We start from the raw sequence: 16,030 nt of genomic DNA on the forward strand, positions 1-16,030 counted from the left end.
AAAATAAAAAAAATAAATAAATAGTATTCTAAAGAATACATATCCCATAATTTCTTATCCAGTCTACCATTGATGGGCATTTAGGTTGGTTCCAGGTCTTGGCTATTGTGAATTGTGCTGCAATAAACATTAGGGGGCAGACTGCTTTTTTGTTTGCCAATTTAAATTCCTTTGGGTAAATTCCAAGGAGTGGGATGGCTGGGTCAAATGGTAGGGTTATATTCAGGTTTCTGAGGAATCTCCAGACTGACTTCCATAGTGGCTTGACCAGTTTGCATTCCCACCGACCGTGGGTTAGTGTCCCTTTTTCCCCACATCCTCGCCAGCATCTGTTGTTGGTAGATTTCTGTATGTGAGCCATTCTAACCGGGGTGAGGTGAAACCTCATTGTGGGTTTGATTTGCATTTCCCTGATTGCTTGAACATTTTTTCATGTGTCTGTTGGCCATTTGGATTTCCTCTTTTGAAAAATGTCTATTGAGGTCCTTGGCCCATCTCTTAAGTGGGTTGTTGGTTTTGTTTTTGTGGAGTTTCTTGATCTCTTTGTAGATTCTGGTTATTAACCCTTTATCTGTTGCATAGTTTGCAAATATTTTTTCCCATTCTGTTGGTTGTCTCTTCACTCTCCTGACTGTTTCTTTTGCAGTACAGAAACTTCTCAATTTGATGCAATCCCAATAGTTGATTTTGGCTTTGACTGCCTGTGCCTCCCGGGTCTTTTTCAGAAATTCTTTGCCTGTACCAATATCTTGAAGGGTTTCTCCAATGTTCTCTAATAACTTCATGGTGTCAGGTGGTAGATTTAGGTCTTTAATCCATGTTGAGTGGATTTTTGTGTAAGGTGTAAGGTAGGGGTCTTGCTTCATGCTTCCGCACATGGAAATCCAGTTTTCCCAGCACCATTTATTGAATAGACCGTCCTTGCTCCAGGAATTGGTTTTAGATCCTTGGTCAAATATAAGTTGGCTGTAGATGTTTGGGTTGATTTCTGGTATTTCAATTCTGTTCCATTGGTCTATCCATCTGTTTCTGTACCAGTACCATGCTGTTTTGATTACAACTGCCCTGTAGTATGTCCTGAAATCTGGTATTGTGATGCCTCCGGCTTTGTTTTTGTTGTACAAGATTGCTTTAGCTATTCGAGGTCTCTTGTGCCTCCATATGAATTTCAGCATCATTTTTTCTTGATCTGAGAAGAATGTCTTTGGTATCCTGATTGGAATTGCATTGAATCTATAAATTGCTTTTGGGAGAATGGGCATTTTAATGATGTTGATTCTTCCAATCCATGAGCATGGACGATTTTTCCATTTTTTGGTATCCTCTTCCATTTCTTTCTTTAAGATTTTGTAATTCTCATCATAGAGATCTTTAACGTCCTTGGTTAAGTTGATTCCAAGGTATTTGATTGTTTTTGTAGCTATTGTGAATGGGATTGATCTTAGCAGGTCTTTCTCAGCCGTGGCATTGCTTATGTATACAAAGGCTGTTGATTTTTGTGCATTGATTTTATATCCTGCCACTTTGCCAAACTCCTCTATGAGTTCCAATAGTCTCTTAGTAGAGTTCTTTGGATCCTCTAAGTACAGAATCATATTGTCTGCAAAGAGGGATAGTTTGACTTCTTCCTTCTCAATTTGTATTCCTTTAATTTCTTTTTCTTGTCTGATGGCTCTGGCTAAAACTTCCAGAACTATGTTAAATAGCAGTGGTGAGAGTGGGCATCCCTGTCTGGTGCCCGATCTCAGTGGAAATGCTTCCAACTTTTCCCCATTCAATAGGATGCTGGCCATGGGTTTTTCATAAATTGCTTTGATTATATTGAGGAATGTTCCTTCTATCCCCAATTTGGTTAGAGTTTTCGTCATGAAAGGGTGTTGAATTTTATCGAATGTTTTCTCTGCATCTATTGAGATAATCATATGGTTTTTCTTTTGCAGTCTGTTAATGTGGTGAATCACATTGATTGATTTGCAAATGTTGAACCATCCCTGCATACCAGGGATAAATCCCACTTGGTCTGGGTGGATGATCTTTCTGATGTGTTGTTGTATTCTATTGGCAAAAATTTTATTGAGGATTTTTGCATCTGTGTTCATCAGGGATATTGGTCTATAATTTTCTTTCAGTGCTGCATCTTTCTCTGGCTTAGGGATTAAGGTGATGCTGGCTTCATAGAAAGAATTTGGGAGGATTCCCTCTTTTCAATTGTTCTGAATAGTTTGAGAAGAGATGGAATTAGTTCTTCTTTAAATGTCTGGTAGAATTCAGCAGTGAATCCATCTGGTCCTGGGCTTTTCTTTGTTGGGAGGGCCTTTAGTACTGTTTCAATTTCTGTTTCAGTTGTGGGTCTATTTAGGTTTTCTATGTCTTCATGGTTCAATTTTGGTAGATTGCATGTGTCCAGGAATCTATCCATTTCTGATAAATTTTCCTGTTTGCTGGCATACAAGTCCTTGTAGTAATTTCTGATGATTCTTTTTATTTCTGTGGTGTCTGTTGTTATGTTTCCTTTTTCATCTCTGATTTTATTGATTTGGATCTTTTCTTTTTTTAGTTAGTTGGGCCAATGGGGTGTCAATTTTGTTTATTTTTTCAAAAAACCAGCTCCTCGCTTGGCTGATTTTTTGTAATTTTTTTTTTTTTGGATTCAATCCTGTTAATTTCTTCTGATTTTAATTATTTCTCTTCTCTTACTAGATTTGGGTTTGGTTTGCTGCAGTTTTTCTAGGTCCTTGAGATGCGCTGAAAGCTCATTTATTTGGTACCTTTCCAATTTCTTGATATAGGCACCTATTGCTATAAACTTGCCTCTCAACACTGCTTTGGCTGTATCCCATAAGTTTTGATATGTTGTGCTGTTATCCTCATTTACTTCCAGAAAGTTTTTGATTTCTCTTTTGATTTCTTGAATGACCCATTGTTCATTCAGGAGCATGTTGTTCAGTCTCCATGTGTTTGCATACTTTCTAGGGTTTCCTGAGTTGCTAATTTCCAGCTTCATTCCGCTGTGGTCTGAGATGCTGCATGGTATGATTCTAATTTTTTTAAATTTGCTGAGACTTGCTTTATGGCCTAGTATGTGATCAATCCTAGAGAAGGTTCCATGCACTGCTGAGAAGAATGTGAAGTCTGTAGATGTAGGGTTGAAAGTTCTGTAGATATCTGTTAGATCCATTTGGGCAATAGTGTCAATTAAATCTGCTGTTTCCTTGTTGATCTTCTGTCCGGATGATCTGTCTATTTCTGAAAGTGGAGTATTGAAGTCCCCCAGTACTATTGTATTGGAATCTAAATCTCCCTTTAAGTCCCTTAACATATCTTTTAAATAGACGGGTGCCCTGTAATTAGGTGCATATACATTTATAATAGTTACATCTTCCTGTTGAATTGAACCCTTAATCATTATATAGTGTCCCTCTTTGTCTCTCTTAACAGTTTTTGTATTAAAGTTTATTTTGTCTGATATTAATATGGCTACACCTGCTTTTTTTTTTTTTTGGTTTCTGTTGGCATGGAATATCTTTTTCCAACCTTTCACTTTCAGTCTGCATGCATCTTTGTTAGAGAGATGTGTTTCTTGTAGGCAACAAATAGTTGGGTTTTGTTCCTTGAGCCAATCAGCCAATTGGTGTCTTTTAACTGAAGAGTTAAGTCCATTAATGGTTAATGTGACTATTGATATGTAGTGACTTTGCCCTGACATTTTCCCGGAGATATTTTCTAGTATATGCTTTGAGCTTCCCATGCTCTTTTACTGGTAGGTGTTCTTCCTTTCCCTTCTTTCATATTGATGGCCGTGTTTCTGTGTTTCTGAGTGTAGCACATCTTTAAGTATCTTTTGCAGGGCCGGACGAGTGGCCGCAAAGTCTTTCAATTTCTGTTTGCTATGAAAGGTCTTTATTTCACCTTCATTCACAAATGAGAGCTTAGCAGGATATAATATTCTGGGCTGGCAATTTTTCTCTGTTAGCACCTGTGCTATGTCTCGCCATTCCCTCCTAGCCTGTAGTGTTTCTGATGAGAAGTCTGCTGTGAGTCTGATTGGAGATCCTCTGAGAGTAATCTGACGTTTCTCTCTTGCACATTTTAGGATCTTTTCTTTATGTTTCACTGTGGTGAGTTTAATTACAGCGTGTCGTGGTGAGGATCTCTTTTGGTCATGTTTACTGGGGGTTCTATGAGCTTCCTGTACTAGGATGTCTCTGTCCTTCTCCAAACCCGGAAAGTTCTCTGCTAGTATCTCACTTAAAAGGCCTTCTAATCCTTTCTCTCTCTCCATGCCTTCAGGAACTCCTAGAACCCGAATGTTGGTTTTTTTAATAGTATCCTGTAGATTCCCAACAATATTTTTTAGATTTCTAATTTCCTCTTCTTTTCTTTGGTTTGACTGTATGCTTTCCTGTGCTCTGTCTTCTAAGTCCGATATTCTCTCTTTTGTTTCACTGACTCTGTTTTTTAAACTTTTTAATATGTTTGTCATTTGATCTATTGAGCTCTTCATTTCATTTTGATTTCTCTTTACTATCACACTTTCCTGTTCTACTAGTTTCTGCGTTTCATTTTGATTCTTCCTTAAAATTTCATTTTCACAAGAGAGATTTTCAATCCTGTCCAATAAGCATTTCTGTAGTTCAAGGATTTGCTTTTGAAAACTTCTAAATGTTCTTATCATAAATTTTTTGAAATCCGTATCTTGCATTTCTTCTATCTCATCATCTTCATAATCTTGGCTTGGGGTGTTTTGTTTATTTGGAGGCGTCATAGTGTCATCGTTGATCTTGTTCCCTTGATTTTTGTGTTTGTTGCTTGGCATAGTTAATTCTTCTTCCCTCACTGTGATTTTTTTTTTTATATTATGTCTGGGTTAAGTGGACTGCCTGCTGTTGGAGGAGCCTTGGAGGCTTGAGATGGGTGTGGCCTGAGAGCTCTGCTTGGTTCTTCCAGGTTACGGGTGTGCAAAGGTGACACCCTCAGGTTATGCGTGGTAAATCTGTCTCTATTTATTTATTTATTTTATTTATTCATTCAGGAGGTAAGTAATACCATACCGCATGGCTGTGCAGAATTGATAGTATTTAGCTTCCGATCTCTGTGCTGGTTCAGTTTCTGCTGGGGACTCCCACTGGGTTGCCTAGGTTACTGAATTGTAGCGACTCAGTTCCTTAGCTCTCCACTGTTGTTATGTATATCCAGAGTGGGGCCTGCTCTTTGTCTCTTTGCTCACCTTTGCTAGGTTGGCGGAGAGAGAAACTAGAGAGAAACTTGTCTGTACCCGTACCCCCCCCCCAACTTTTTTCCTTCTCTCCTGCAGTCAGTCTGGTGAACTTTCCTGCTCCCCTCTAGATTCTGACCGCTGTTTCCCCGCCAATGTCTCGGGTTACTGAGCTCATCTCCCCTTCCAGCGCCGGTGTGTGGACTCGGAGCCCTGGGCGTCCCTGCTCTCCCCGCTGGTGTCTGTGTGACATCCACTCCCCTTCCTGCACTGGCGTGCAGACCCTGCGGCTACCGTGGGTCAGCTTCCGCACGGTGGGTGACCTTGTTCTCCCAGTAGGTCCCCCGAGTCACAGCCACTAGATCCGGAAGAGTTTCCTCTGCAATTTTTTTCTGATCCTTTTTCTGAGGCTACCATAACTCCACTTTTATTAAACTAAATTTTCCCGGACTATCGGTGCATGCCCTCACTATTCCGCCATCTTCACTCCGCCCTCGATATTTGCATTATTTTTGCTCTTTTTTTGAGAGACCTCAACTAAAAGAGATCATTAATTATTTCTGAGTTATAACCCTTGGTCCCTCTTGATTTTTGTTGTTCTTTGTATGGTTGGTATTTTTAGTTGTCTTACCATCAAGAAAACAAAATCTCTTCAACATACCCGATTGCCTTTTTCTGAAAGAAAGAAAACAAACTATCATCAAGATTATTCATAAAATGTGCCTGTTGCAATATCCCCACCATTGGGTATTTACACAGTCTTGTCCTGAAGGTTAGTGAATGGGCCTTTAACAACATCCTGGTGTAGCTGCTAGAGGCCAGAGCACCTTTTCTCAAAATATTAACTTCCAAGGCAGCAATCAGCAGCGAGGGCAACAATGTGTTTAGCAAGAGAAATGAGTTGTTCCATCATCATAATGGTGATAGCTTCCTTTCAGATTTTTCCTGTACATCCAATCTGTATGGTTATATGTGAGAAACATAATTCCCACTCATTGAACAAGATGAATGGGCCTTTGATAGCGTGAGAAGTGAATATAAACACTGCCTGTGCACCTGAGAGCTGCACAGGTTCATTGCCTTTCCCTTCAGGTTGCCTTGTGACAGCTTCCTCCTTTGTCCTGTTATCCTGGCTTTGCCAATGTTTACAGGACAACTCGTTCACACTGAAGACACCAAATCATTTTCTTTCATGACAGTTTGCCTCATAATGTGATCTGCATTTCAGAAATCAGGGTAGAGTTGGAAACCAAGAAAAGGTATGCTTTTGATTGCTTCATCACTTGCCTCGTCTCCAACCTAGAAGCCCAGGTAGAGAACAGCATAGTTTAAAGTGCATGGACTCCTGGCCGGCGCTGCGGCTCACTAGGCTAATCCTCCGCCTAGCGGCGCCGGCACACCAGGTTCTAGTCCCGGTTGGGGCGCCGGATTCTGTCCCGGTTGCCCCTCTTCCAGGCCAGCTCTCTGCTGTGGCCAGGGAGTGCAGTGGAGGATGGCCCAAGTGCTTGGGCCCTGCACCCCATGGGAGACCAGGAAAAGCACCTGGCTCCTGGCTCCTGCCATTGGATCAGCGCAGTGCGCCGGCCGCAGCGGCCATTGGAGAGTGAACCAACGGCAAAGGAAGACCTTTCTCTCTGTCTCTCTCTCTCACTGTCCACTCTGCCTGTCAAAAAAAAAAAGTGCATGGACTCCTGCTACCCAAGTGGGAGACCCGAAAGAAGTTTCTGGCTCCTGGCTTCAGCTTGGCCCAGCCTTGACCGTTGTGGTCATCTGGAGAGTAAACCAGCAGATGGAAGATCTCTTTCAGTCTCTCTCTCTGTGGAACTCTCGCTTTCAAATAAATAAATAAATAAATCTTTTTTAAAAAAGTCACTGAAATAGTAACTGTAGTTGAAGAGCTAAAGTAGTTTTTGTTTTTGTCTTTGTATTTCTTTTTTCATGGAATTATAATGAATATGTTACTTTTATTTTTTTTAAACTTTTATTTAGTAAACATAAATTTCCAAAGTACAGTTTATGGATTACAATGGCTTTTTCCCCCCATAAATTCCCTCCAATCTCCCGCTCGCTCTCCCATTCCATTCACATCAAGATTCATTTTCAATTATCTTTATATACAGAAGATCGATTTAGTGTATATTAAGTAAAGAGTTCATCCGTTTGCACCCACACAGAAACACAAAGTGTAAAATACTGTTTTAGTACTAGTTATAGCATTATTTCACATTGGACAACACACTAAGGACAGATCCCACATGGGAAGTAAGTACACAGTGACTCCTGTTGTTGACTTAACAATTTGACACTCATGTTTATGGCATCAGCGATCTCCCTAGGCTCTAGTCATGAGTTGCCAAGGCTATGGAAGCCTTTTGAGTTCACCGACTTCGATCTTATTCCGACAGGGTCATAGTCAATGTGGAAGTTCTCTCCTCCCTTCAGAGGAAGGTACCTCCTTCTTTGATGGCCCCGTTCTTTCCACTGGGATCTCACTTGCAGAGATCTTCCATTTAGGTCTTTTTTTTTTTCCCAGGGTGTCTTGGCTTTCCATGCCTAAAATAGTTTCAGGGGCCCTTTAGCCATATCCGAATGCTTTAAGGAGTAATTCTGAGGCCAGAGTGCTATTTAGGACATCTGCCATTCTATGAGTCTGCTGTGTATCCTGCTTCCCATGATGGATCATTCTCTCCCTTTTTGATTCTGTCAGCTAGTATTATCAGACAGTAGTCTTGTTTGTGTGATCCCTTTGACTCTTAGACCTATCAGTGTGATCAATTGTGAACTGGAATTGATCACTTGGACTAGTGAGATGGCATTGGTACATGCCACCTTGATGGGATTGTATTCGGATCCCCTGGCATGATTCTAACTCCACCTTTTGGGGCAAGACCGATTCAGCATGTCCCAAATTGTACATCTCCTCCCTCTCTTACTCCCACTCTTATATTTAACAGGGATCACTTTTCAGTTAAAATTTTAATATGTTACTTTTATAATCATATGTAAAAGTTAACCTTTTTTGGTTGACTGAGCTTCCTGACAGAAAAGCCAAAAAGGAAAACAATCATGAGTTGCACATTTTTCTTATGTGATGAGAAAGCTATCTCAATTCTTCAAGATAAAATTTTCCTTGACACGGAATTCCAAGAGGTTTATCATAAAGGATATTAAGTTGTATAGTATCCAGATCTTGATAAAAGTCTCTGAGCAAATGCAGATGGAAGTTGCCTTGTGACAGTGTTTCATGACCACCCCAAAAAGAGCAGAGGTCAAGGCTATGGGAATTGGCCTGCAGGGGAATTTGCACCTCACTGGGCTTCCCTCTTGTAATTCTGTATTTGGAATATTTTTTAAAGATTGAACTCTTTCTTGCCTAAATCAATATGCATATTTTTGGATCTTTATTTATTTAAAATTTTTATTCTTCTTATCTTGAAGGCAAGGAGAGATCTTGTCTACTGGTTTACTCTCAAGACGCCCATCCAATTCATGTGGTAGGCCAGGCCAAAGCCAAAAGCCAAGAAATCAGTGTGGGTCTCTCACACTGGGGGCAAAGAAGCACCCACCTGGCTTACCACTGCTGACTCTCAGGGTCAGCATTGGCAGGAAGCTGGAACTGGAGGTGGAGCCTAGGACTCAAACCCAGGTGCTCTGATAAGGGACATGGGCATCTGAAGTGGTGTCTGAACCACTCTGGAATTAATTTGGAAGTGTTTCTTTTGCCTGTTGCATCCCAGCTGGTGAGATGGGCCTTGTAGACACAGAGAACATTGCTCAGCTGTTTATGCCACACATCAAGGATGAGATCATCAGCCCTAGGATTGTCTTTAAAAAATTAATATAATTTCACTTCTGTTCTCTTCCCCCTCAGGTGTTGCTGCACTGGATTCCAATGTTTCTGGGAAAATTGGTCTGCGTGCTGTCTTGTATTATTTCTGCACCACTGTCATTGCTGTAATTCTAGGTAACATTTGTTTCTGAAACTTTATTCCTCCGTGTTATTGTGACTTCAAAAAGTAGTTGATCCTTCTGTTGTTTTTTTCTTAAATCAGAAATTAGTATTGTCAAATTACCAGGAACCTTTCTGCCTTGAAGTCTAAATTGTACCTTTTAAGTGAAGAAAATGTGATTCTTACTGAATTTTAGCAGTGGCAGTACTTATTAAAATCTCAAGTGAGAAACGTTAAGAGGGTACCAGTTCTATGCCTTGCAGAATCACTGAGAAGAAGGAATCAAGCCAAGAGCTTACATAATCCTTAAACTGGATAATGAGTTGGTAGCAATGGAGTTGAGTCTAATTATAAAATATTCCAGAAAGATGGCATTTTGGCTGGATCTCAGGGTCTTCCCAGGCACATTCTTGCCAGGTGCCACCCTGCCCGCTGGTTCTAGGAAGCTTGCACTGACAGCCAAGGGGCCTGGACTTTTCTCAATGCTATGTGGGTGGTGTGCTTGGCCACAGGTATTGTTTTGGTGGTGAGCATCAAGCCTGGGGTCACCCAGAAAGTGGACGAAATCGACAGGACACGCAGCACCCCTGAAGTCAGCACAGTGGATGCCGTGTTAGACCTGATCAGGTGAGTGCTTTGCCATGGGTGGCTCAGGGGTATGTGATCTGTGTAGGTGCACAAGGCCCATGTGTGTCATCATACCCTGCTGACGCTGTCTTGAAATTTTTCTTAAATTTCATTATTATGCATCTTCTTTCTGTCCTGGACCTCGTAAATTTTGTAGCCAGTCTTGCTTGCTAAGTCATGGTTCTAAGAGGTTTTGCAAGAAGCAGGCTCCTCCATTAGGATGTCAGCTGGCTGGAGATGCAGGAGGTATACCTGTCACGTTCAGATGCTGGCCTGGATTGGACGGGCACTTCTGAAGCACACGTGAAGAAACACATGTTTTAATTGCACAGGAGGAATCTTCTTAACCTGAATCTTGCCTGGAACAGTCAGGGTCAGAAATAGGCCAGCTAACTAAAAGTAGTCATTCAAGGAGAGGCTCAGAAAAATTGGATATGCATAACATGTTTTGTTCCCACCTAAAACTTAAATGAATTTTCCACCAACTTTTGATGTAGGGCCAAGGTCTTTTCTTTGAGTATGTTAATTTATTGTAATTTCCTATCATTTCTGTTACATACCCAGCCCTTATATGTGCATCGCCTGCACTTCCTGATCCTGTTTCCATGGAATGGAGCAACAAAACACTGAGCAATTGCAAAGAAAACTGAGCACCACATGCTCTCAGTTTGTGTGTGTGTGTGTATGTGTGTGTGTTTTACTTCAATTGTTATCCATACCTAATTTAACCACAGACATTTTAGTTATTTGGCTGTACTGAGTTTCCAAGCATTCGGCTTAGTTTTTAATAGAAACCACACCTTCTTTTTCACACTCATTTCCCTGGTTTACATAAGATTTAATTCCCTATTATGATCATATTTGCAGTTGGCATAAAGAATTTGGAAACAAACCCAATGGACTGTTGATAAGCATCCATCCTCATGGATGGAAGCAGAAATGCACAGGAAATTAAAGAATTCTTAGTCCCTTGACTGTCTGTCTGCCAGTGCAGCACTGCACTGTGGACAGCAAGTGTGTCACTTACAGAATCGCTCATGTGACGATTGCTCACAACTGTCCATACGTGGTTGAAGCTCAGCAGGAAATAAGTAAATTGTAATGCATGGAAATATTTTACAGAGAAGAGGCCGGATGAGAAACCCAAGTACTTGTTCTATATTAGATTCATTGCTACCAGTGTACTGAGTATGACCAGAACACCCTCTTTGGCCCTAATATAACACTGATTTTCATGTCTCCACCAGGAATATGTTCCCTGAGAACCTCGTGCAGGCCTGTTTTCAGCAGGTAATATTAATAGCCTTTGCGCTCAGTTCGTTCCCCTCTTCCTGTTACCAATTAAGGTTATTTTTTTCTGTTATGATTCAATAGGACTGCCCAATAAATAGGCAACAGGAAATGCACCTGTGAGTGGTGGGGCACAGAATCATCCTTCCAGCCCGCAGTGAGGTGCATGCAATAACACCTGCTCCTCCAAAAGGACTCAAAGGAAGCAAGTTAACAGTCTGTCAACAAATGAGTGTTTTTAAATGTTGGCTTCAGGGTCCAGCGTTGTAGTGTTAAGCTGCTGCCACCTGCAATGCCAGCATTCTGTATGGATACTGGTTCAAGTCTCAGCTGCTCCACTTCTGATCCAGTTCCCTGCTAATGCACCTGGGAAAGAAGTAGAGGATGACCCAAGTCCTTGGGCCCCTGCACCCATATGGAAGACCCAGATGAGGCTCCTTGGCTTCAGCCTGGCTCAGCCCTGACTGTTGTGGCCATTTAGGGAGTGAAACAGCATATAGAAAGTTGATTTTTCTCCCTCTCCTCCTCCCCCTCCCCCTCTACTTTTTCCCCTCCCTCTCCTTTTTCCCCTCCCCCTTCCTCCGTCCCTCTCCCTCCCTCTCTCCCTCCCTCTCTTCCTCCCTCTCTCCCTCCCTCTTCTCCCTCTCCCTCTCCCTCTCCCTGTAACTCTGCCTTTTAAATAAATAAATCTTTAAAAAATGAGCTGTAGTACTAGTTTTTGGAGAAGCAGCACATTGTGTTTGTGAGGAAACAGCCCATAAGCACAGTGCCCTCCCCTGCTCTTTCCCTGCCCTCTCTGCCTGGCTGTGCCCAACTAACCCACATGGTGTGGCCAGTGTTCCTGGGAATCAGTGTTTTTCTTAACCACTGTATGCCCATTGCTGGAACTTGACAGAGCAACGCAACACAGCCATGATTTTCTTCTTGCCGTCTCTCCATCCATTGACTTCAAGCCCTTTTCTCCTATAGATCTCTCTTCTTTAAAACAGCTGAATACCCCATTCCGCTGTATTCATTTACATAAATTTCATGAACAGAGACCTCTGTGTATACCAACAAAAATGGCAATTCTGTTGCTACTTGCCCGCTCCAGGAGGCACAGAAGCACCTCTATTCCAGGGTGCCTTCGCAGATCAGCCACAGTGGTCACTTGTCTGGTGCTTGGTGTTGGTAGAGCTGTGGAGGAGCGACAGTTATGCCTGCTGTAATACTACTGTAGCTCTTGCTCCAGCCTCTGTGTTCAAGCTCTATGGAACCAGACAGGGATGAAGGAAGAGAATTCAACAGAAATCTCACTTGCCAAATAGTCCTCCAGGGTCTACCGATTTGGGAACAACTATACAGTTAAATCCTTCTGCTGTTTATTAAAGTCAAGGTGATGAGGTGCTTTCCCCAGATTGAAAATCCTTAGGGGCTGGCACTGTGGCATAGTAGGTAAAGCCACCACCCGCTGTGCTGGCATCCTATATAGGCGCCGGTTCAAGTCCCAGCTGCTCCACTTCTGATCCAGTTCTCTGCTGTGGCCTGGGAAAGCAGTACAAGATAGTCCAAGTCTTTGGGCCCCTGCACCCACATGGCAGATCCAGAGGAAACTCCTGGAACCTGGCTTTGGATCGGCACAGCTCCAGCCATTGCGGCTATTTGGGGAGTGAACTAGGGGATGGAAGATCTCTCTCTCTCTCTCTCTCTCTCTACCTCTACCTCTGCCTCTGCCTCTGCCTCTGCCTCTCTGTAACTCTGCCTTTCAGTGAAATAAATCTTTAAAGAAAAAAAAATCCTTAATAGAGACACAAATGATTGACAGGAATCCGTTTAGTCTGTGAACGCCCCTACAAATAAAACACTTTCTTTCACATTACTGTCCCATTGATATAAAAGCGAATTAGCATTCTTTTTGTTTTTTCAACTTTATTTGAAAAGCAGAGAGATAAACAAGAGATCTTCTATCCAGTACTTTACCTTCAGATGCCTGCAGCAGCCAGGGCTGGGCCAGCTCAAAGCCAGGAGCCCAGAATTCAATCCACGTCTCCCACATAGGTGACAGAGACCCAATTACTTGAGCCATCACCTGCTGCCTGCCAGGGTGTGCATTAACAGGAAGCTAAATCAGAAGTGGAGGAGCCATGAGCCAGGACTTGAACCAAGCATCCTCATATGGGATGTAGGCATATAAAGCAGTGACATAACTGCTGTGCCATACACTCGCCCCAAGAGAGAACATTCTGACCTATTGAATGGTATTTGTGGAAATGAAGGGTTTGTATTTCTCAAGTGTACTTTTAATTCCTAAACTTCCAGGCAGAATGTTCAAGAACTAGACACAGCAGAGGCACTGGAGGTTGAACCCTTCAAAGGCACTTTTGTTGACCAATAAAGTGTTCCTGTTGTTTAGCCTTGGGAGCTTAAATAACTCTTTTGGTTGTTGTTTACATGTCTCTGTTTTTCTCTAATATGCAGTACAAAACCACTCGTGAAGAAGTGACAGCTTCCGGTGATACAGGGAAGAATGGGACTGAAGAGTCTGTCACAGCCATCATGACAACAGCCGTGTCTGAGGTCCGTCCCGTGGCAGCTCCCCTCTTGCAGTAGGCAGGCACCAGTCATGCGTGAGCAGAGGGAAAAACACTCAATTCTTGTTCTTTTCAGACTCTGCATTGGTGAATTCACCTACCTGCTAAAATGTATTTGTAACCCCCAAATCAGTACTCACAGCACATTCATAGTCATTGGCAGGCCTGCACAGAGCAGCAGAGTATGTGTGTCACCCACCGTGCATGTGGCCAGCCAAGACTGAGCAAGGCTGTGCCCTGCCTTCCTGTCTTGTGTGACCCGTGTCCATTTTGCAAGGTGGTTAATGTCACCCTTTCTGCACTTCTCTGCTTTTTGTCATGATTCCACTGTTTAAAATGGACTGAAACATAGTATAAAAGTGTTGTCTAGTGTTCCTAAGACCAAGGAGAAAACATGTGTCAGATAAGCTGCTTTCTATCATGACTTATGGTGTTGTTGACCATGACTTCAGTGTTACCAACTCAGCCTTATATTAAACATGGTATTTTTAAACAAAAACATACATAAAACAATGTTAGGCACTCATTATTGAAAATGATGTAACCAGTGTTCCCAGTTCCCTAACCCTGTATTCCCTCTAGGAGGACTGGCTTAGTATTGGCTGCTTCAGTTGGTGTACATGGGGACCTCATGGAACATAACTACCAGGATCAAAGAGGATCAGTGGTTCCACATGGGGAAGCAATGGGCGCTGTGGCTCCTACAGGATATCTCAGCCACTTCTTACAGCAGTGTCGGGGAGCTGCTTTACATTGCAGGGCTCTTTTAACCCAGAATGCAGGACCATGGCTCCTTGGCTGGATCTCCTCGCCCAGCTGTGATTCAGGTCCGGAATTTGCAGGAGGGCTGGGTTGCGTATGCCCATGCACTGTAGGTTATGCAGTATCCATGGAGGGGATTGACAGCAGCCCTCCAGAAAGCACCTCAGTATTTTCTGTCAAGTGAGAGACACAGACTATCAGTAGCCCCTTGGTTCAGCGTAAGTTTTACCACCAAAAGGCTTGGCTGTAAATTTATCAACAAAGTCAAAGGGCCTCAAGAGCTTTTGGGATTTGCAAGTTGGAGATTAGAACGTGTGGGTTTTGTAGGCCTAGAGTAGATTGCTCCTGAACCTTCTCTCCCTTCACAAAGGAAGGTAAGCTTTAAGAAAAAAAGAAGATTGGCTCCTGCCTTCCATTGTGGGAAGCTTTAACTTCTCTGGCTCCTCTCACATTTTCCCAGTCACTTCCCAGTGAGCCCTCTGTCTTCCTTACAGATCTGCCCTCTCAGTTTCTTGTGGTTCCAAAAATGCATTTGTGAGCGCTGTCCATGTGCCAGGCCCTGCCGGGCACTGGGATTATAATAGTGAAAGACAGTTGGCATCTGCCCTCATGCAAAGAGTGGTAGAGATTACAACTGGAAAGAGCAGGGTGCTTTGAGGGCATTCCACAGAGGACGTTAAATTAGTGTGGGGGCCATAATGCTGAGTAAGAGTTATTTCGGCCGGCACCATGGCTCACTAGGCTAATCCTCCACCTGCGGTGGCTGCACACCGGGTTCTAGTCCCAGTCGGGGCACCGGATTCTATCCCGGTCGCTTCTCTTCCTGTCCAGCCCTCTGCTGTGGCCAGGGAGTGCAGTGGGGGATGGCCTGAGTGCTTGGGCCCTGCACCTGCATGGGAGACCAGGAGAAGCACCTGGCTCCTGGCTTTGGATCAGCGTGGTGCGCTGGCCGCAGTTGCCATTGGGGGGTGAACCAATGGAAAAAGGAAGACCTTTCTCTCTGTCTGTCTCTCTCTCACTGCCCACTCTGCCTGTCAAAAAATAAAATAAAATAAAATAAAGAAAGAAAGAAAAGAGTTATTTGAGCAGATTGAAAAGGCCCAGTGCCTGATGGCTTTTGCTTTTCTTACCATTTTCCTGGAATGTGCCTGGTCTCCTGGCTGCCTGCTTTCCCTAACTTCCAAGTCCTCATTCGTGTCCCCACCTCCTTATGACGCTTGTGGCATCGCCAGGCTGTGTTCATTACATACGACCTTGCTGGCATGGGCTGGTGTTTCTCACAGCTCATCGTCTCTCTCCAGCTGAATCAGGAGCTAATGCTGTAGCCAGTGCCGTTAGAGAACGCTGGCTGATCCATAAAGAGCTGGTAGGCCATTTAAGTCAGAAATGACTGGCACCCTGGTGGCTCATCAACATAATTTTTTATAAACCTGGCTTGTCTCACCCAGATTATGGTGTCCTTTGGTAAATCATATACTCTTGCAGCCAGGACAAAGTAAAAGTCCCTTGTAATAGGGATCTGGTTAATTTTTATATTTCTAAAAACTTGTTGGTCACCCAAGACTAGAGGCCATAAAAAGTGTACGATTGCTTCATTAACAGGGTAAAATAGATGG

At 42.9% G+C, this 16,030-nt stretch overlaps 1 protein-coding gene and 1 long non-coding RNA gene across 4 annotated transcripts in view; one reads left to right on the forward strand and one right to left on the reverse strand.

The window, feature by feature from the left end:
• Positions 1-16,030, forward strand: part of LOC127493723 (excitatory amino acid transporter 3) — a 57,657-nt gene that overhangs the window by 23,670 nt on the left and 17,957 nt on the right. For all 3 annotated transcript variants that reach the window (XR_016237337.1, XM_089337338.1, XM_089337331.1), the window contains exons 3-6: positions 9,087-9,179; positions 9,678-9,792; positions 11,040-11,082; positions 13,540-13,638. Coding sequence is in view for 2 of the 3 variants with exons in the window: in XM_089337338.1 (XP_089193464.1) it covers positions 9,087-9,179; positions 9,678-9,792; positions 11,040-11,082; positions 13,540-13,638 (350 nt within the window). In the remaining variant the exon portion in view is untranslated. The remainder of the gene's footprint in view (positions 1-9,086; positions 9,180-9,677; positions 9,793-11,039; positions 11,083-13,539; positions 13,639-16,030) is intronic.
• The window catches only part of LOC149128744 (uncharacterized), a 68,389-nt gene continuing 58,151 nt past the window's right edge, over positions 5,793-16,030 (reverse strand). The window contains exon 3 of the long non-coding RNA XR_016237339.1: positions 5,793-5,890. This is a non-coding gene — a long non-coding RNA (uncharacterized LOC149128744). The remainder of the gene's footprint in view (positions 5,891-16,030) is intronic.

The sequence above is a fragment of the Oryctolagus cuniculus genome, chromosome 1 (genome assembly GCF_051225735.1).
Source record: "Oryctolagus cuniculus isolate XC-2025 breed Fujian yellow rabbit chromosome 1, ASM5122573v1, whole genome shotgun sequence".
Lineage (NCBI taxonomy): Eukaryota > Metazoa > Chordata > Mammalia > Lagomorpha > Leporidae > Oryctolagus > Oryctolagus cuniculus.